A 20,094-nucleotide genomic window follows, 5' to 3' on the forward strand; every position below is an offset into this window, starting at 1 on the left:
GGACTAAGATAGCTTTAAATTACACAATTGCCTTTTAGTTCCTAGGCCTAAAAAGGTTATTCATTTAAGCGAGCTTCAGAAGCGCTTCTGCCCCACAATAAACAATTGCCCATCAAGTCCATACATAAAACATATCTATTTGAATACTATATACAAAAAATTTAGGCTAAACATGATAAAAATATCTAAATGGTTACTTGGCTGCTGCCCTGCCCAATGGATCCCTAGCCAGGCGGTCGACCATGCGTCGAATTTGCTCCTGATTGCCATATTTTTGTGCATCGGCAACAACAGCCGCATGGTGAGAGTTTGCCTCCGCTGAGATTTCATCTTGTACTTGACGGCTCAGCGCAAACGAATGTCTGGTAAGGTTTAAATATAATATCTATCTATATAAACAACAATGTGCCACTTACTTGACCGAGCTAAAGCCGAAGATTGCGCCAACAATGCCTAACGAAATTAGAAACAAAGCCACCTGCCTGTTGGAAACACGTTTCATGCCCCTGATGCCATAGTATGGGCCAGGATTTGGGTTGTAATTGGGCTTTACATCCCAGGGCTGAATTGTTTCACGTGCCCCGCCTGGAAACCACATCAAACTGTCGTCGTAATCCTTGCGCGTCGATGTCTTCACCAGGGTCTGATACGCGTCCGTTATTTTGACAAAGCGCGCTGTTTTCTCCACACTTGCGGCATTGCTCTTTACATCTGGATGGTACTATAAGAAAATAAGCAAAGAGAATTTCTAGATAGTAACTAAACAGCGACAGGCGCTTGCACTTGTTGCACCTGTTTGGAGAGTTTCAGATAGGCGTTACGTATATCCTGTTTGCTGCAATCGCTTTTAACATTCAGTACTTCGTAATGGGTCTCCGGCGTTTTTGTCTTCGAATTCGCTTTGTAGGCGAAACTGCGTGTTAAACAAATTTATACGTTAATTTATATAACCAAAACAAAGCAACAAGCGTCAAGCGTTACCTACTTACGTCTGCCGGCTGTTCCCTGGGCCGCTATAAAGGCTGGTAGTCGGAACATGCTTGATCGTCTCCCACTTTTCCCTTCCGCTGCAGCAGTTTATGTAAATAAACAACTAAATAAATTTTATTCCATTTGGTATTTTCCGAAAAATAAAATAAAAGTGTTGAAAAGCGTACTATCTCGACACAGCTGTCAATACAGCTGTAGGCGATAGTATCGCCTCATTTATTTTGCACATCTATCGATAGCCCGGCACAATCGATATTTTAGTCAAAAATCGCTGTCATGACAACCAAAAAATAGCGCTCTTTAAGAATAACAACAATCATAAAATAATAAAATGAGCAGCGAAAAAAAGGCAATGGAATTGCAATTCCAAGTGCGCCAGAACGCACGTGACTATCAGAACTCGGTCCAGGATCTGTTCTCATGGGAGAAGGAAATTAAAAGCAAAGAACAGGCAATGAAAAATGCGCCCGCACCAACCGTTCAGACAACCGTGAGTAGTCAGAAGAGGGGTTTGGTGAGATCGTCACGTTTATAACTACGCGCCTTTTTAGAACGCGCCGGTGCGCAGCCACGTGACAGAGGGAGATGAGACGAAGAAACCAATAACAAACAGTGCCACAGGTAGCCCCGGTGGCACAGCAGCAAGTACGCCGACCGAGAAACAGGACTTTCCGACGGACGCATTGGCACAGCTGCACAAAAAAGCTAATGATATTAAAGATCGTGGCAACAACTATGTGAAGCAGGCCGACTATGATAGAGCCATCGAAGCGTACACTGAGGCCATAGAGGTTTATTCTCAAGATCCGATTTACTTTATCAATAGAGCCTTATGTTATCTGAAGCTAGAACGGTAAGTGAAGTAGCATATGCATATTAAACAAGCCCAACTGATCTGTTCCTTATAGCTTTGATAGCTGCGTTGAGGATTGCGATGCGGCCATTGGGCTGGACAAGCTATGCGTTAAGGCCTATTATCGACGCATGCAAGCGAATGAATCGATGGGCAATAATATGGAAGCTCTCAAGGATTGCACCACTGTGCTTGCCATAGACCCCAAGAACATTGAGGCCAAACGGAGTTTGGAACGCATCAACCAACGTTTGCGCAAGATTGGTATTTAACTTAATAAATGTATATTGAGCTAAGTTAATTATGCCCAATTTACAGCTAACAAAAACGGTCCCAACTTTAGTGAAGCTCGTGACGATTTTGTAGATATCTTACCATTCGATAAGCCTGCTTATAAGCGCTCGAAGCAGCCCATGCGTCGTGTGCCTGTTGTGGACATTGTGTCGCCCCGGCCCAACCAGGATGAGCAAAAGCCATTGCGCATATCGGATGAGGAAATTGATAAGATTTTCAACAGTAATTGCGGACCTTTTGAAGAAGTGAAAAAGGCAAAAAAAGATAAGAATGTCACTAAGCCAAATTCCTTGAAAGCGAAGGAAAAATTAGATGTAAAAATTCAGGAAACTAAGCAACCCGCTGCACAGTTAAAAGTCACAGAAAATAGTACCAATTCGTTAGAAAAAAATGCCGTAATTGCGGCACCCCAAAACAAAAAACCTGAAGATACCTCTAATAGTAAGAATATCGTAGAAAAAACTATTGAAACTGCCTCACAGCAAACAGTAAAAGCAGAAGACTCCGATAAGACTATCCAAGCTATAGAAAAGATAGTTGAAGTTAAAAAAACTAATACATTAATTACTAAAACTGAACAAGAACCGCAAGTCACACAATCCGTCGTCAGCTCAATGGAGGTAAGTGAAATACTATAAGTTTATAGTTTCACAACTAATTATCCTTTTTTAACAGCGCATACCAGCTTCGCCAGCCGGCACAGCCCAGTTTTATATAACATGGAAGGAACTGTCGCCAAATCAGAAATATCATTATTTAAAATCTATTGAAATACCAAACCTATGCAAAATACTTGGCGCTGGCTTTGATTCGGATACATTTACGGATCTATTGCGCACCTTGCAGGATTTCTATGTGCCCAACAAGGAGCCAACAACAGCAGCAGTGCTACTGGAAATAAGCAAAAATGATGAATTCAATATCTTAGCCATGCTTATGTCGCAGGAGGAGAAAAAAAGTAGGTGGTAGTGTTTAATTTCTAAAATCATAAATTAATTTCAAATTCCATTTCTGCAGTGGTTGCTTTCATAATGGATGGCATTAAGAAGTTTCCTAAAAATAATCCAGACCTATTGGATAAACTTGGCAAGGCCTATAATGTAGCCTGAAGTTAAAAATTGTTATAAACAATAAACGTACTTCATTTGCTTCAGATTGTTAGCTCAAAAAGAAAAATGTTTTTGAAAATGTTAATTGCAAATAGATGTTTAAAACCTAAAAATTAAAAGTAGAGTGGTTTATATCTACATTCTATTTATCATTTAAGGAGGGATTTAGTCACACGTACAGCTCACACAGACGCCGACGCTTCCAAAGCATTGAAACTTAACGCTGTGCGTGCACTTATACATGTGCATTTGGCAGCACACACACATACAAACACACAGAGGACTTTAATTCGAAAGCTCAATTCACGTGAATGCTAATAACATAAATCCGAAACATTTCCAATGCAATGAATAATAAATATCAAGTTTTTGCTGAAAGTAGAAAAAAAACAATTCACATGTAAGAACGAGAACACGAACGTCACCCAGCCAAGCAATGAATATTAAATAGCAAATTGAGTAATATGAATTAGTGTAATTTACATAAATCAACGTATTAATTCAATCAGAGAAAGCTGCTACCCAAAATATATGTGTAGGCATGTGTATACATGTATTTTTCTTGTAAACTAACAGCTCCATTAAGTGATTTAAAGTTGAAATTATGCGCTGATGGGTTAACTGCAGCCTTACAACACCAGCTGAAGGCGAAAAAACATTTGAGCATCGAGTGCTAATCCCACGAACGGATCTCTGAGAACTCTCTGGCAGACCCGAGCCAGATTTGTGTCAGCGTGAGAGCCGACCGCTGCTCAGATGTACTTAGCAAATGTACCGGGTTTAGCTTAAGAGCCATTGTTGTTGCATATGCTAGTTATAATTTAATTTACATTACTTTTTTTGCTTCTTATCGTTCGTAAGCTGCGCGCATGTTGTGTTTGTGTCTGTGTGTGTGCGCGCATGTTCGGCTCGACGTAGTTGCCAGATGAGCGCAAAATGTGACGAGCGCACTGGCAACTCCGCGGCCGAAGCTAAGCTTCATTAAGCAGCAGCTGGAGAGGCAGCGAACGGAGCGCATGATCGCCCAGTTGCTGTTCACACTCTAACAGATTTAGATATCGCGCTCTGACCGAATGAGAAAATAATAAAAATAAATCCAATCAAAGTTACTGACGAGCAGCACACGCAAATAATAAGCGAGCGCCGTAATAGTTTCTAGTAAAATACATCGCGTATACGAAGCGTGAAACACAAAGCGATCAAATAAACGTAAACAATTACAGTTAAATACAAAATACCGTCAAACTAACGGAAATTTGTGTAAGTGTGCGTGTGAGCTGCGAATTTAAATGCAGTAATAATATAAAAATAAAAATACACATACAAATCGAGCTAAAGCAAACAAGTGTAAGCGAAAGAGAGAAAGCAACAAAAAGGAATACACAAATATAATACATTGTATTATGGAGAAAAATATCAAAGCAAACTTTGCGACTTGTTGAAAAACAGGAAAATTGTTGCAAATTAAGAAAAGCCATAAAAAATATGTGTGCAAGTGGGCAAAAGCAAAAGCTGCGTTTGCACATGTGTGCATGTGCGTGTGCATGTGCGTGTGCGTGTGTGTGTATGTGTCTGTAATGTAAACATATTTGTACACATATTCAAGCTTTAGCGGCAATGAATAACTAAAAAATGTGCAAATTATCAGCTAAAACAATGAAACTCCCACCGAAAACACAAAAAAAAAAACAAAAAATCACAGAAACTCGCGCAGCATCAGCACAAACACAAACAAAAAAAAATCTAAGCGCAGAACGAGATGCTGTGCGACAGAGATAGACTATGGCATACTAATACCAATCCAAAGCCACGTACAACGCTTACCTTTCATTTAAAAATAGTCAACAGCAAAAACAACAACACGCAAAACTGAAAGAATGCAAAACCAAATTGTTGTTGCTAGCTTGAAGCGGTGTCTGGCACATCTTTAAAAGTCTGTAAAGTGCCCGCCCACCTGCCGCACGACTTGCCTAATTTATGCTGCGTTGCCGGGGGGCGGGGCGAGGGGGGGGGGGGTGGTTATCTACACCCCTACAAACCGGAGTTAGCGTCTCCGTCTCCAAGTTCAAGTCGAAGCCGAGATCGCGGCCAGTTTACTTAGCGTGCGCCTCTTGTGCTCTTTATAACTGTTGTTGTTGTTGTTGTTGCTGTTGTTGTTGTTGTTGTTGTCGGTTTCTTCTTATTCGCGCTTAACGCTTCATCGCTCGTCTCAACCTGTGCCAAGCGCGCAAAAATAAAAAGTAAAACATAACCCAAAATAAGACCAAAAGACAAACAACAACAACAGCAGCAGCCGCCGCCGTCGCCGTCGCAGCAGAGACGTCAGCAGCGTCTCCAAAGACAACAACAAAAACAATAAATATCAGCAAAAGACATAAAATTCAACCGGTTGGTTGGGTTTCAAAGCCGCTGCCGCACTCTCAGCCGCAGTCGCAGTCGCAGCAGCAGCAGCGCAGCAGCAATAATTTGTAAAATAAAAAGGAAAGATATATGCACGCTTATAAATAAAAGCAGCTTTGGGGGTAAAAACCATGCCTTGTTTAGCATAGTTTTCTATAGATCCGTTTTGTGTTCTTTTTATCCCAATTGGAATTTGATAAAAAACAAAAAAGAGCGCGCGTTAAATAATTGCCAAGTGGAATAATACCGGATTTCTGCAAAATACGTGCACGTACTAATGCCTATTATTTATAATTTCATTATGTTAATTATATTAATAGCACAGTTTGATCAATGCTCACACTATTACGAGAAAGCCAGCTTTTTTAGCGGGCTTCAACTGCAATAACAACAACAAAAAGTCTGGCAACGCTTGACTGTGACTGGCTTAGCGGTTAAAGCAATGCTTAATTGTCCTCTCGGTTTCAGTTGCTAATTTTTAGTTGATTTGTGTGGGGTAAGACGTTGCTTAATTCAGCTTTAAAAAGTTTTCTTCTTTTATGTGAAGCGATAAACTGGCTTTGAATAACACAGTTGACAATATGGCAGCTCTAATCTAATGTATGACTAAGCTAGTAGGTAAACCAACCGTTAATATCATTTGCATTTACATTTGTTTTATGTGTAACTGTATACTTGATTTTATTAACTATTAATTTCACTTGATAAAAACTGTTTTCCTTGCATAAGCAAGCGATAAGCACTCAAAACACATTATTTAAAATCTGAATAGTATGGCAACGCCATAATTCTTAATAATTTAAGTACAGTATGTACTATAAGGTTAAGGGGAAACCCAATTACGTAGAGAGGCAGTATTTTGAATCGAGAGTTTATCGATAAATATTAGGCCAGACTTTAAAGCAGAGCCAACTTGCAAATTAATAACTTTCCAATGCTTTCATCTACTTAACAAAACTGTGCTAATTGCGAGTCAGTGCCCTATACAAATATATGGATATATTTGTAATGCTCCCAAATGCCAAATGAATCATAATAGATAAAGAAAGACAATATATATATGTTGCTGCTGCCCAATGCACCCAGATATTCAGCCCTGAAATCTATAGCAGATGGGTTTGGTTTTGGTCTTGCAAATCTGTTTTTTTTTTGGTGTGGCAAACGTATTTGAGCAAATCTTTAGAGCCGAGCCGCTAATTCGATTGATTAGTGTGATCTTTCAGACACACGTCTATATAGCTGGCAAAAGCTATATTTTTTCAAACCTAGCTTGTCTAGAGTCTATTTGCATACGTTCAAATTGAAATCATGCGTTGGGTCCCAGTTCTGGCCGGTTGAGCATAGAGCTCTTATCTTTTTCAGCTAATCCGCATGTAATTGAAATGTTGTCGAAATCACATGCCAGTCATGGCAATTAGCACGACAGCAATGGCAAATATGAGAGTTTTTGCATGCCTACTTTTTGTATACCCTGCATCCATTCAAAATTGGCAATAAGAGTATAAAGGTTATGTGCCAAGCTATGTAACAGGCAGAGTGAAGCGCCACCGAATATATAGAATATATATATTTTCTAGGTCAAAATCAGTATCCGAATCGATGTAGCCAATTTGTTTTTATGTATAAACACGTCAATCTCAAAGATCTAGACTTCAAATTTCCAATCTGTATCTATGTATAAACACGTCGATCTCAGAGATCTAGACTTAAAAATTCCTTCTAATGCGTGAAAGAATCTAGATATTCTTTTAAAGCATCGATATCTCTCCTTGTTTCCACGTAATCAATAAAAGTCGTTATCGACATTGTGTAAAACAACAACAAACGAAGATTCCAAAGTTTAAAAATAAGGCATATTTTGAGTTATGGTCTGAGTTACATTTTCTTGGATGTCATATGTATGCCCTGAAAATTTAATAAAGATCGGACCATAAGCAACGAACTTATTCAAGATGTCTGTGCGTGCTTATGTGTGTGTTTGCAGGGTATTTCCTAGTCGCCTATCTCAGACTACAGCACTCTTTTTTTTTGTATGTTATTCCAATTTGTTGTGCTCAGATTTATGGCTCAATTTTTGTGGCCAATTCGTGCAGTTTTGACCGGCACGCCAGTTCAATGCAAAAGTTGTTGCTGTTGTTGTTGCTTGTTTTTTTATTGAAATGCTAATAAAACGCCAAAGTTTGACCGCAACAAAAAATGAAGAAGCGTTTACATTTGCGGCTGTGGCCCTGCAAACAATAAAAACAACAAGCACAGCTCAACTTCCGGCTAAATCAATATGACAACAACAACAAATATATTTCACAAGTAGCGACAGGTTTTCGTCTTTTTGTTTTTTACTATATTTATTTATTTATTTATCTTAAATACCTCGCAGCTTCTTCAAAAACTCTTGTCATTATGCTTAATTCTTGTTCTCGCTCGTTTTCTATTTTTTAAATATTTTTACCAATTTCGAGTGTTGTTGTTTGTTATTGTTGTTGGAAGCTGTTGCGTCAAACTAAATCAAATCACTTGAGTTATTTTCATATAAATAGCATCTTTAGATTTGCTGTTCTGCTTGGGAACTTTTGCGAATATGTATCCATATCCATATCCATAGCCATATCTATATCCATAGCTCAGCTCAGCTCAGCTCGCCGAAGCCGAAGCGTTAATTTAATCAAAATCATTGCGACAACACGACGTCAATGAATGCGACAACAACAACAACAGCAACAACAATAAAAACAACAACAACTGGCAAGACGATAGCTGGAGCAAAGTCAGAAGAATGTCTTCTGTATACATTTTGTAGGGGTTTTTTTTTACTATTTTTCTTACAAAAGAAATTACATCTATATATAGTTCTAGGTAAAAAAATGTATATTTAAATGTGATTTGAGTTGCATTTATTTAAATCAGACATATGTATTAATTTGTCCGAATAAAATGAAATATCTGCGGAAAATTACCTTTGTATTTAAAACATAAATTTGAGCAAAAAAATCTAAAAATTCTTTAAAACATAAAAAAAAAATTGATTAAATTGTGTTTAACACATTTAATTCCATACAAAACCTAAAGCAAGTCTAACGAATGTTAATTTTTTGTAAAAACATCATATGTATATTCGTCTAGAGATTGCCTTTATAATAAATGCTTTTATATTTGTTAATTTACGATCCTGAGCGTGTTTCTTATAAATGGCAATAGAAGATATAGGAAAGTGCATCAGAGTCGTCCGCTTTAAATGCACCCAATGTTCAGCCGGATATATGTAAGTTCCGCATTTCATCATATTGCGCCATTTAATAAATTATAAATCCGAAATAAAGCAAACATTCCGCAATGAGAGATAAAGAGACACAAGCAGGCAGACAGATAAAAAAAAAAACAAATACAACAATGTCGGCACTTAAAACGCAATTAAAAGCAACAACAACAACAACAACAACATTTAAAAAAATGATATATGTGCCATATTTATTTGGCATATTACAATTTTATTGCATACTTAGCAGCGCTTAGCAGGAAATTAATAACAAACAAAAAATGACAACAAATTAACTGTAAAACAAAAACCTAACCTCAAACTAAAACCTAACCTCAAACAAAAACATAACCTCACATAATCTGCACATTAAAAGATCTATGCTTTGAAACTTAAAGTTCCGAAAATAAGTTTCTACTTCCGCCAAAAAATGATCAACTAATTTTTCTATTGAAATCCTAATTCTAATCTGAAGATTCTTAAATTGTGGACAAACATATTTGCATATTTTCTATATGAGTAAAATTCGCCATATATATTACACATAAGTCTGGAACTAAAGCTGATTAATAAGCTCGTCTGTTTATCTTGTGTATTTACGCGTTGTGCTAAACTTTTGCATGGTCCAGAGTGCAAATGAGATATCATGTCAAGTACTTGTGCATATATTAAATATATATATATATATACACATATATGTATATGCAGATTTGTCAAAATCTGCGACGTCATGGTGTTATCGGAGAGAAGCGCATTTCAAAAATGCGCAAAAATAAAAAGAAGTATTAAAATAGAACTCGAAACAAGCTCTCATAGAGAATTGTTGTTTATTTTGTCATATTCCGGGAACTATGGAAAATCGGAATCGCTTTGAATAAACACAACGAAACGCTGGAAAACTTTGACTTTTACACTATTTGTTTCTTCACTTTTTTTACGCTAATCGAATTGCAGTTTTTCAGACGAAAAGTTGATAGTTAATAAAATTATAAGAAGTGGTAATAGGATAGGTAATAATTCTTTAATAACATTAATCACAACTTCAGCTTTTCCGCGTGCTCTTTTGTCATTTCCAGAACAGGAATCGGAACCATGCTGTAGTCTGTGCAGACATCTGGAAAGGATGCCACTGGAGTGTAAACGTTTACTGGACAATTATCTTTGGATATGAACATGGAATTCGAATTTCCGGACTTTTGTAAGTATGCAAACTTCTAATCGAATACAATATACATCATTAAGTGAGCTGAGAATGGAACTGTAGAGAGATGTAAAGTATCTTGAGATTGAGGATTTGACAGTGGATTTACTAAGTTTTGGCTAAGCTTGTGCTCTATAAAAGAAACAATTAAGAGGCTTTAGTCGGGAGTTCCCGACTGGGGGATACCCTGAACCCGCTTTTATCAACGCAAACTGCAGCTTGAGCTAGTTCGAATTGGTTTATTTATAAGATAACTACTCAATAAGCTACATTTCAATTTTGGTGAGTCTAGCTCCTAAAACCGAAGAGATTTGTTCAAAAAATCAGAATTGCGATATCGATTTTTATCGATTGCTTAGAAAAGGGGCAAGTTATCGATTATCGGCAACAAATTCGTGCTGCGTACTCGACTTACGTTCAAAATTTCAAGTCTCTAGCTGTTATAGGTGCTGAGATCGACAGACGGACATGTCTAGATCGAGTTGGCTATTGTTGCTGATCAGGAATATATATACTTTCGTTTAGTTGCAGATGCTTCCTTCTGCCGGTTACATACATTTGCACAAATACATTATAACCCTTTTACACATTTTCAATGGTACAGAAAATAATAAAAGGCTTAATTTCAGTTTAAATCAATTTAAATCAAAAATTGTTTTTTCTTTGCAAGTTGTTGTGAATTTGTTTTTCCATTCAATTTCTAAACTTAAGATAATATAAAGAAAATCAAAACTATGATTAGTTTTAAATGAATATGAATATGAATATGAAATTATAATTTAGTTAGGAAAGAAATCATAATTATGATTAGAGTTAAATCTTATGATATTTATTTTATGAATTAAATCTTAAATTAGAATTTAGCTGGAAACAAATGAATTATGAATTAAATATTTAATGAAAGTGAGAATTTATTAATTATGAAATTATTCTTACAAATTAAATCTTGAATTAGAATAAGAATTTAGCAGTAATAAAATACAAATGTTGATAAGTTTTAAATAGTATAAATATAATTTAAAGAATGAATTAGGATTAAAATTTAGCTGCTTTTATTTTTTATACAACTTTAAAATTAGCTAACCGAATAGTTAGATATATGATGATAACAACTAAATGATTATAGACCGCGGCAAGGTTATAAAAAGCGTTCAAATTGTCCTTCCGTCAATAATAAAATCGAAATGTGACTACGAAAATAGATGGCAAATAAAATAAATTGATGGGCCTAACAAAATTTGGCTTGCGCCAAAACAAACAGACCCACAATTGCCTCTAGGGATATGCTATAAGAGGTATATATGGTATATATATATATATATATATATATATTCTAAATAATGTCGCCTGTTTGTTGCCGAGCGAAAACTTTGTTTGATCAATATTCTCGGGCAGGACTCAGTCATATATTTGCACGCTGATTGAATTTCACAGTGCATCAAAATTTCGCAGCGCATTTGACGTGAATTGTGCGCGGATTCACAAATAAATAATAATTAGATATAGAAAATAAATATAAAACCTGGGAGAAGATATTTATTGAAAACAGCTTTTGCGTTCATGTTTTGAATTGTGAATGCATATGGAAAAACATTTAGGAAACACTTGCCACAACAAAGTTCGTTTTCATTTCAATTGGTTTTGTTTTTCTTTTCCTTTTTTTGTTTTTCTTCTCGACTTTGAGTTTCTTCTATTTTTTAATTGAGTTTCGTTTTCGCTTTCAATTACTCGACGCGCTTCTGTTTCTGCGCTTCAAAGTTGTTTATATTATTTTATATATATTTTTATATATATATATATAAATGTAACAATTGGAAAAGCGCATTTTCACTGCTCAGCGGCTTGTGAAAAGTGCATCAACCGCTTGTGCGCTCACATGTGCGTTAGATAATTGTTGTGTGTATTTTCCAAATGGTTTTTCACAATTTCTGCTCGCCGTGGATGCTGTCGCCGCAGCTCTTAACTCTTAACTTGGCCATTAGTGCATCACGTTTGGGCTTGGCCAAAAGGCGCAGGCAACGCGTTTGAAATCTCATTGTTAAAAGCTAACAATTTAATTTGAATACAACAAACACACTTCGATTATGGACTATCCCAAAACGTTAAATGGTAATTTTGTGTGTTTGATTTGTGTATCTAAGTCTTTTATTTGTGCATAATTTACGTCTGGCAATAAAATTTGCGTCGCTTTTATCGATCAAACACTTCAAATGTGTTCAGTTTGGGGCCGTCTCTCTTATCAGTCCAGTTCCATAGCTTCCTCCATTCAGTTCGTTAGAAATGTGCACTTATCACATTTGTAGTAAACATTTTAACGTTGACGCCCCTTTTAACAACAAAATTAACGACAATCTCTGAGTCAGTGAAGCCGCCATTAATGTGCTTAATATACAAAGTTAATTAAATGAATATACATTTTAAAAATTGCATTAAATGCGGAGGCTCAAAAACTAACTTTAATAACAAATTCTTGGTTTCGATAATACCAAAAGCCACAATCGATTTATTTGAGCCTTTTTATGTCTAATTTATTAAATGCCCAATAGTATTAATAAAGCATACAGATTATTGTTATAAACTAGGTTATGTTCTCAGCCTGGTTTTCCTGGTCCTCCTGTTTATACTCAAATACGTATTCAATTTTACACTTATATTTACTCATAATTAACATACTTATACATATTATCCTCCCCCACACACATTCTTTCATTAAGTATACTCTATCCTGCTCATTCTTATACTCAAACTCACACTTATACTAAAACTCATGCGTATGCTCCTATCTTATAATCATTCTCATGCCTATACTTAGTGGCATACATATACACCCTTTTATACCCAGTATCATACTTATACTTATACTAATATTTATCTTCTTACGTTAAATAATACTCATTTTTACTCATAGCCATACCTGTAAGCATACCTATACTTCTGTATACTCAATAATATTCTTATGCTCATATTACCATACTATATGAATACTTATACTGCTACTTATACTCACCTTCATACATGCACTCACATTTATACTCACGCTTATATGCATAACTATTCTCATACTTATACTGCTAATAATACGCATAATAATATTTATACTCACACTCATATTGAGCGTACTCATATGTCTGTCTTTATTAGTCTTATACTCGTCTAAAAACTCTTACTTATTCTCCTATCTGAATCAATCGTCTATCATTTTTATACATGCTTAGATCCAACTTATAATCATTATCAAACTTATACTCACACTTATACTAAAAACTCATACTTATAGTTCCATCTAAATTAATCTTAATTTGCATCATCCTCATACTCATAATTATTCTTATACTTTTTCCCATACCTAAATCCGTACTTATACATCTACTTATATAAATTATCCTACTTATACCAACACTTATACCAGCATTTTACTCATATTACTAATGCCTTATTTTGTACTTGCAGCTCGCCCCGATTTCATGGATGGCATCGACAATGAGGCTCTGGATTTGTTTATGCAAGCCGCCGGCGTCAGTGCGCTGGACGATGCGGCACAGCACAGCAACAATGAGGCGCTCAGCGTGGAGCACACATCGGCGGCGGCTGTTGTTGGCATCTCCAAGTTGGAATCGCCGCACACGCCGCCGATGAATGTGCTGGATGCACAGCTGACGGGTCGTGCGAGTGCGATGGCCATGCCGCTGGCACATTTGCCCGAGAGTCCGCCCGACTCGGGCTCCGAGCCCGCCTACAGTCCGCTGGGAGATGTGCATGCCCTTAACGGGCGTGACCTCATCTATCCCGGGCTGGTAACCATGCAACAGCAGCAGCAGCAGCAACATCCGGGCATGTTGCAGACGGACCTGCAGTTTACTTCGCCACCGCCGCCGCCACAGCAGGGTCATCATTTTGTGGCGCCTGGGCAGGATGTGCGGGTGAAGCATGAGCTCATCAATGCCAACGGCTTGCTCTGCCAGCAGCAGCTGGGCGAGCAGCAGCTGCTGCCCATGCATCATCCGCAGCAGCATCAGCAGCAGCAGCAGCAGCAGCTGCAACAACATCACGAACTGCCGCAGGAGCAGCTGCTGTATCAGCACTACGATAACGGGCATAGTCTGTATGGCGGGGGCAGCTATCAGAATCTGTCCAGCATGTCCACCTGCATGTTGACCTCGCCGCTGGGCCTGGGCGATCGCGTTCAGGTAATTGGCACCAGTCAATTGTCGCTGAATCGCAGCTCCACGCCCTCCACGCCGGTGCATTCGTTGTCGCGGAAGCGCAAGATGTCCACCCAGCTGGATTGCCCGGACTTTGCGCCCGTGGCGAAGCATGAAGCGGGCCTGCAGATGAGCCCGCTGCGCAGCTCCCATCACTCCATAACAGTGGTAACACGAGACAATGCCGCAGCTACTCCAACCAACGGCAACAGCAGCAGCAGCGATCACGATCTGAGCAAGACACCCGCGCATTCACATTGCTCCGCCTCCGTTTCGCCGGCGTTGTCCGGCATCAACTCGCAGGCGGAGAACAGCCTGGACGGGCAGACGAGCAATGCGGCGGGCGGCAGCGGCTCGGGCAGCGAGGCTGGCGATCCGGCATTGACCCAGTGCATACGGTTCAGTCCATTCCAGCCGGAGAACTGGCACAAGCTGTGCGACCAGAGCCTGCAGGAGCTGTCCGTCATCTATTACCGTGTCGATGCGGACAAGGGCTTCAATTTCAGCGTCTCGGACGACGCGTACGTGTGCCAGAAGAAGAATCACTTTCAGGTTACTTGCCATGCGCGCCTTCAAGGAGATGCCAAATTTGTTAAGACCCCGTCCGGATTGGAGAAAATCAAATCCTTCCATTTGCATTTCTATGGTGTCAAATTTGAGGCGCCCAACCAAACGATACGCGTGGAGCAGAGCCAGTCGGATCGCTCAAAGAAGCCATTCTATCCCGTACCGTAAGTATAAGACTTCGACCCGCACGATCCAGTTCCCGTTCAAATGGGAGATACATTGATTGAATTCCTTCGCCAGTATCGATCTCCAGAGCCATATTGTCAGCAAAATCACCGTGGGTCGCCTGCACTTCTCGGAGACAACCAACAATAACATGCGCAAGAAGGGACGTCCGAATCCGGAGCAGCGTTTCTTTCAGCTGGTCGTCGGTCTGCATGTGCACACCACATCCGGACATTTTCCGGTTGCTAGCCATGGCAGCGAGCGCATTATTGTGCGCGCCTCGAATCCGGGTCAGTTTGAGTCCGACGTGGATCTATGCTGGCAGCGCGGCATCACCCAGGAGTCCATCTTCCATGCGGGCCGTGTGGGCATCAACACAGATCGGCCGGACGAGAGTCTTGTGGTGCACGGCAATCTCAAGGTATCCGGCCACATTGTCCAGCCCAGCGACAGTCGCGCCAAACAGGAAATCGCCGAACTGGACACATCGGTCCAGCTGCGCAATATGCAAAAGATACGCATTGTGCGCTATCGCTACGAGCCGGAATTCGCCGTACACTCGGGCTTGAGGCGTGAGAGCGATACCAGGGAAATCGTTGACACGGGCGTTATAGCACAGGAGGTGCGAGAGGTTATACCGGATGCGGTCCAAGAGGCTGGCAGCGTCGTACTGCCCAATGGGAATGTTATTGAGAACTTTTTGCTGGTCAATAAGGTAAGAATCAATACCTAAACTTTTAAATAATCAGTGCTCGTGCATGATCACACTCACTCCAAGGATTAGTTAAAGGGATATTTATAAAAGCTGACTAAAATATGCTCTGCATATATACTAAACAGTATATTTTCACAGTGTTAGGCATACAAATTTCCCTTGATTCAAATGAACTATTAAGAGGGAATTTTTTATTTGTGTAAATTGTCGCATTTTTTGAGTATGGGAGCTCGAAAAATTACATTTCTTTGTTATTTCCTTAGAAATAGATTCATTTTTAGGATGCATTTTTTGTATAAGTATCACTCTTATATTTTCCTAAGCTTTGAATAGCCACACTAAATAGTAATCGTTTACGATCATTCTTTTAGCAAAGACACAATAATTTCCTTTAAAATAGATACGAGGGATATTTATGAGTATCTGGCTTATATTCTGAATGGGCAAGCAAGCGCCAGCAATTATTTATGGCCACTTTCCCAACATTAACGGTGAAAGTTGTTCTTAAATAATTTCCCCAATCCTCAAATATGTGGTCACACTAAGGGACTTAATTTAGTTAATACCGCCAAAAAAAAATTAAATGTGTACACACTAATTGGTGAACCGTCTTGCTCTCTTTTGCTTCGACTGTTAAATTTTAAATGGTGCTTGCTTAAAAAAAAGGTATCCCTACTTTCTTTTCGATGCCATTCGAAATAGCTCAGCCTGATTAATCTACGCATCAAACGTGTACACTTCCATAAAGCTGTCAAATTCATTAACACGACAACACAAATATATTTCAACACGCCCCTTTTCATATATATGTATGTTTAGGATCGTATACTAATGGAGAACATTGGGGCCGTGAAGGAGCTGTGCAAGGTCACCGGCTCGCTGGAGACGCGCATTGAGAATCTGGAACGGGCCAACAATAGTCACAATAGCCACCAATTGCGTGCCAAGGATCTTTTAGAGCCACGCTGCATTCTACCGCCGCGCCTCCACAAGCCGAACAATCGCAGCAATGATGGTTACGAGATCTGCTCCAGCCGCATGATGCAGATCATCATCTTTCTGCTGATCATTGTAATGGCCGCCTGGTAAGCAGCACATCCCAGACATTTATGCCCACGTATTCTTAACTCGTCAATTTGATTGCAGCCTGGCTGCCGTGTCCACGCTGTATTTTGTGGAGCACAATAAGCAGCAACAGCACATGGACGGGTATCCCGTGTTCGGCGACGGTCGCCTCTTTCGACCGGATGGGCCGACGCGGCTCAGCGACGAGGATCGTTTCAATTTGCAGCAAAGCCTGCAAACGCTCTTCAAGAACAAAACCCACGGGGCGTGGCCAAGTTTAATTTATGGCGCCAGCACAGCACGACCCACGGGCCGCAGCACAGCCATGCGGCAGGGCGAGGGCGATGAGGCTGGGCACGCGGATGAAGAGGAGCAGGAGCTGACGGCGGTGATGAACAACCCGCAGGTGAATTTGCCGCTGCCCAAGCTCCATCCGCGCATCACGACAACGGCGCCACGCAACAACAACAACAACAAGACGATTGTCAGCAAAAACAAGTCGAAATGGCCGGTGAGCCAGGAGGCACTGCGTCCGGCTGTCGCACAGAAACTGCTGCAGAGCGTGCGCGCGACAGCCGTGGGCAGAACCCTGGCGGCCAGCAACAACGACACGGAAACCTCCTCCGAGAAGCCGCCGGGCATACCGCTATCCCAGGACTTTGAGAACAACTCCATAGATGTGGATGCCCAGCTGCAGCAGCAGCAGCAGCAGCAGCAGTTGCAGCTACAGCAGCAGCTGAAGCAGCCCACCAAGCTGGACGAGCACATTGTGGTGGTGGGCACCATTGCCAGCACCGCGGTGGACACTCTGGCCGCCGATGCCGGGCAGGCCATACGCAAGCTGAACGCGGGCGATGCGGCCATCTACAATGTGTACAAGACCGTATCGCCGCCGACGGCCAATTTGGCGCTGACCACCAACAAGGTCAGCCCCGAGCAGAGCCAAGTGCAGAGCACGCTCGCCCTGGCCCTGGACGTGCCGCCGCCGGCAGCTGTGCGCAACAGCAGCGGGGCCAAGGACAGCGCCGATGCCCTTGACCTGCAGAATTTGAGCAATACCAACGAGTCGGAGACCGCGGATAATCCCATAACGGCGGTGTTCGGGTTCGAGTATACGGAAGCAAGTCTGCGTGATTCCACGGTGGGTCGCCGCTCTGCGAATCAGCGCAGTCTGGACTGGATCAGGCACAAGAGCCTGAAGACGCCGCTGTTTGGCCAGCCGCCGGAGTGCAATGGCGACGAGGCCGTCAGCGATAATTGTCAGGTGGGTTTTTGATAGCTTCTCGAGTGGTTAATCCTACAGTTTTCTAATGTCACGTGCACGCACAGTCCACCTGCTTTGAGGAGCTGCAGCCAGCTGCAGCTGTTGCCGACAATCTGGATGTCAATGTCAAGCACCAGCATGTCGAAGATGAGCTGCAGTCCGCCGAGCAGGAGTCGGATGGCGACATATTGATCATACAGCCGGTGTCCGGCAACGATACGGCCGCTGCACGTGTCTATCATGGCAAAAGCTCGCACACAACATCCGCCCGGGCCAAGCAATATTCCAGCGAAGCGGATGGCGTCGTCGGCGAGGATGCCCTCTACACGGTGCTAAACGAGGCGCCGCCAACGGCTGCCGACCACGTAAAGCTGCCGGCCAAGGCTGCGCCCGTCGCGCTGCTGGCCACGGCAACGGAAACTGCAACAGCAATGCCTCATCCTCTGGATTGCTGGAGCATTAGCACTTGTGTGCTGGCCGGGCTAAACAATCAAACTATCGACGTGGCGCAGTTTTGTCCCAGCTCCGGCAGCTCCCTGAATGTGAGCTATACTGTGCCCGTGTCGCGCTATTTGCAGGCCGTCAGCTTGGAGCTGCATTTCAGGTGGGTTTGGGGTACGGTGGATAACTGGAAATCGCATATAAATTGATCAATTGTTGGCCTTAACAGTTCCAGCAAGCCGCTGCAGTGGTCCATTTGCAGTGATGAGGATCAGTCCAAGTCGAATGCGGGCGCACAATTGAACGAGGATGAGGACGCGACGCCCAGCAGCTGGGTCAAGGTGCTCAAGCAATTGGGCAACAACAAGCTAATCCTAGCACTGGACATGCCCAGTCGTGGCAACTTTTTGCGCGACTTTATGCTGCGCGCCAGCCCAGACCTGGAACAAGTAGGGCATCAATTAAAACTAAATATATATGGAGTGTTGTTTCAGGGTCTAATTCAATTCTACTTGCAGCAAAAACTATGCGATGACAACGCCCACGTGGCGAACCCTATACTCCAGTACAACTTTAGCATCGTAAGAAATTGTGATTAGTTAACAATTTAATTTATGGCACGGATCGAATCGAAACCGAAACGGAAACGGAAATGTAAACAAACACCACAAAGAAATGTTTTCGCACGTTTTCCAACACTTCATTCCAGCGCTCAGCTGCAACTGCTTGCAGTTGAATGCTGGCAACAAATATGGCAAGAACAAAAAAAATACAAAAATACAAAAACAAACAAAAACAAATGCATTCAAAACATTTATCGACATTTTAAATAAAAATATTTAGTAAAATGTACTCGCAACTGTTTAACTACTTATGAGCATACTTAAGGCAACTATTGTTTAACAAGCTAAGGCTACACGGCAAAGGGCTGTTCCGTGCCATCCTCGTGGTATTTGATGTACGTCTCGCCGTGCGTAAAGTCCTTGGTGCCCTCCAGACGACCGCGTGGCGGCGCCTTCTCATAGTCAAATGCCTTTTCTGATTTGCCAAACAGCTGATTGGCCATCTCAATGTCCTCGCGGTATTTGCCAACCACAACCTTTTTGCCGGTAATGGGATCGGTTATGTCACCAAGCGGATAGACCACTTTTTCCACATTGTGCGTTATGAGACGTGTCATGCGCTCGGGCAGTTCACGTATCAATACCACATCGCCGGTTTTGCACAACTTTTGGGGATCGTGGGCAAAGTAAAACGTATCCTTTTTAAAGTACTGTAAACAATACGAACTATGAATCTAAATTCCATCACACTATAAGAAAACAGTGCAAACCATATTTAAGTTTTTGTCCAGCTCCATGCGACGTATGCGTATTTTGGAGGCATTATGTTTGATACAGGGCATGCATTGACCCATAAGTAATAAGCCACGCGCTGCCATTTTATTAGATTATTTATCAAAACAACAGAAATTCACGTTCATACAAAAATTATGTAGTTATTTAATAGGTGTGACCAAAAAATACTAACTGCAAATAACATAAAAATACCACAATACATGTGGATCACAATCTA

At 41.0% G+C, this 20,094-nt stretch overlaps 4 protein-coding genes across 5 annotated transcripts; 2 read left to right on the forward strand and 2 right to left on the reverse strand.

The window, feature by feature from the left end:
- Positions 1 to 117: 117 nt before the first annotated feature.
- DnaJ-60 (DnaJ-like-60) lies at positions 118 to 1,147 on the reverse strand. Its single transcript, XM_064687223.1, has 4 exons — positions 986 to 1,147; positions 793 to 913; positions 417 to 721; positions 118 to 362 (listed from the first exon to the last, which is right to left on the reverse strand). Exons 1-4 carry the CDS (start codon positions 1,036 to 1,038, stop codon positions 194 to 196), a joined length of 648 nt encoding a protein of 215 aa, XP_064543293.1. The 5' UTR covers positions 1,039 to 1,147; the 3' UTR covers positions 118 to 193.
- Positions 1,148 to 1,239: 92 nt separating this feature from the next.
- On the forward strand, positions 1,240 to 3,365 carry spag (spaghetti). The gene is made up of 6 exons (XM_064687222.1): positions 1,240 to 1,480; positions 1,542 to 1,843; positions 1,899 to 2,107; positions 2,162 to 2,757; positions 2,813 to 3,095; positions 3,155 to 3,365. The coding sequence occupies exons 1-6, from the start codon at positions 1,322 to 1,324 to the stop codon at positions 3,244 to 3,246; spliced, it is 1,641 nt and encodes a 546-aa protein (XP_064543292.1). The 5' UTR covers positions 1,240 to 1,321; the 3' UTR covers positions 3,247 to 3,365.
- Positions 3,366 to 4,326: 961 nt separating this feature from the next.
- Positions 4,327 to 19,371, forward strand: LOC135431307 (uncharacterized). 2 transcript variants are annotated; one of them, XM_064686357.1, is made up of 9 exons: positions 4,327 to 4,506; positions 9,976 to 10,097; positions 13,551 to 15,033; positions 15,110 to 15,749; positions 16,569 to 16,834; positions 16,896 to 18,078; positions 18,144 to 18,682; positions 18,749 to 18,968; positions 19,038 to 19,371. In XM_064686357.1, exons 2-9 carry the CDS (start codon positions 10,067 to 10,069, stop codon positions 19,116 to 19,118), a joined length of 4,443 nt encoding a protein of 1,480 aa, XP_064542427.1. In that variant the 5' UTR covers positions 4,327 to 4,506; positions 9,976 to 10,066; the 3' UTR covers positions 19,119 to 19,371. The 2 variants fall into 2 exon arrangements, with proteins under 2 accessions (XP_064542427.1, XP_064542428.1); XM_064686358.1 differs by lacking the exons at positions 4,327 to 4,506; positions 9,976 to 10,097 and adding an exon at positions 12,170 to 12,209.
- Positions 19,320 to 20,012, reverse strand: mRpS17 (mitochondrial ribosomal protein S17). The gene is made up of 2 exons (XM_064686363.1): positions 19,853 to 20,012; positions 19,320 to 19,792 (listed from the first exon to the last, which is right to left on the reverse strand). Exons 1-2 carry the CDS (start codon positions 19,958 to 19,960, stop codon positions 19,433 to 19,435), a joined length of 468 nt encoding a protein of 155 aa, XP_064542433.1. The 5' UTR covers positions 19,961 to 20,012; the 3' UTR covers positions 19,320 to 19,432.
- Positions 20,013 to 20,094: the final 82 nt, after the last annotated feature.

The sequence above is a fragment of the Drosophila montana genome, unplaced genomic scaffold (genome assembly GCF_035044405.1).
Source record: "Drosophila montana isolate Dmon_TW-CO22-7 unplaced genomic scaffold, ASM3504440v1 contig_3200_1, whole genome shotgun sequence".
In the NCBI taxonomy this organism is placed as follows: domain Eukaryota; kingdom Metazoa; phylum Arthropoda; class Insecta; order Diptera; family Drosophilidae; genus Drosophila; species Drosophila montana.

What these genes read in the sequence shown, in the direction of transcription:
- spag (XM_064687222.1), top strand. Translation starts at nt 1,322, where the DNA reads ATGAGCAGCGAAAAAAAGGCAATGGAATTGCAATTCCAAGTGCGCCAG. An exon ending in CACCAACCGTTCAGACAACC is followed by an intron (nt 1,481 to 1,541) that starts GTGAGTAGTCAG and finishes GCGCCTTTTTAG; the next exon opens with AACGCGCCGGTGCGCAGCCA. An exon ending in CCGTCGTCAGCTCAATGGAG is followed by an intron (nt 2,758 to 2,812) that starts GTAAGTGAAATA and finishes CTTTTTTAACAG; the next exon opens with CGCATACCAGCTTCGCCAGC.
- mRpS17 (XM_064686363.1), bottom strand. Translation starts at nt 19,960, where the DNA reads ATGGCAGCGCGTGGCTTATTACTTATGGGTCAATGCATGCCCTGTATC. An exon ending in TGGACAAAAACTTAAATATG is followed by an intron (nt 19,793 to 19,852) that starts GTTTGCACTGTT and finishes TATTGTTTACAG; the next exon opens with TACTTTAAAAAGGATACGTT.
- LOC135431307 (XM_064686357.1), top strand. Translation starts at nt 10,067, where the DNA reads ATGAACATGGAATTCGAATTTCCGGACTTTT. An exon ending in ATTCGAATTTCCGGACTTTT is followed by an intron (nt 10,098 to 13,550) that starts GTAAGTATGCAA and finishes TTGTACTTGCAG; the next exon opens with CTCGCCCCGATTTCATGGAT. An exon ending in CCAGCCCAGACCTGGAACAA is followed by an intron (nt 18,969 to 19,037) that starts GTAGGGCATCAA and finishes TTCTACTTGCAG; the next exon opens with CAAAAACTATGCGATGACAA.
- DnaJ-60 (XM_064687223.1), bottom strand. Translation starts at nt 1,038, where the DNA reads ATGTTCCGACTACCAGCCTTTATAGCGGCCCAGGGAACAGCCGGCAGA. An exon ending in GGAACAGCCGGCAGACGTAA is followed by an intron (nt 914 to 985) that starts GTAGGTAACGCT and finishes TTTAACACGCAG; the next exon opens with TTTCGCCTACAAAGCGAATT. An exon ending in ATCTGAAACTCTCCAAACAG is followed by an intron (nt 722 to 792) that starts GTGCAACAAGTG and finishes ATTTTCTTATAG; the next exon opens with TACCATCCAGATGTAAAGAG.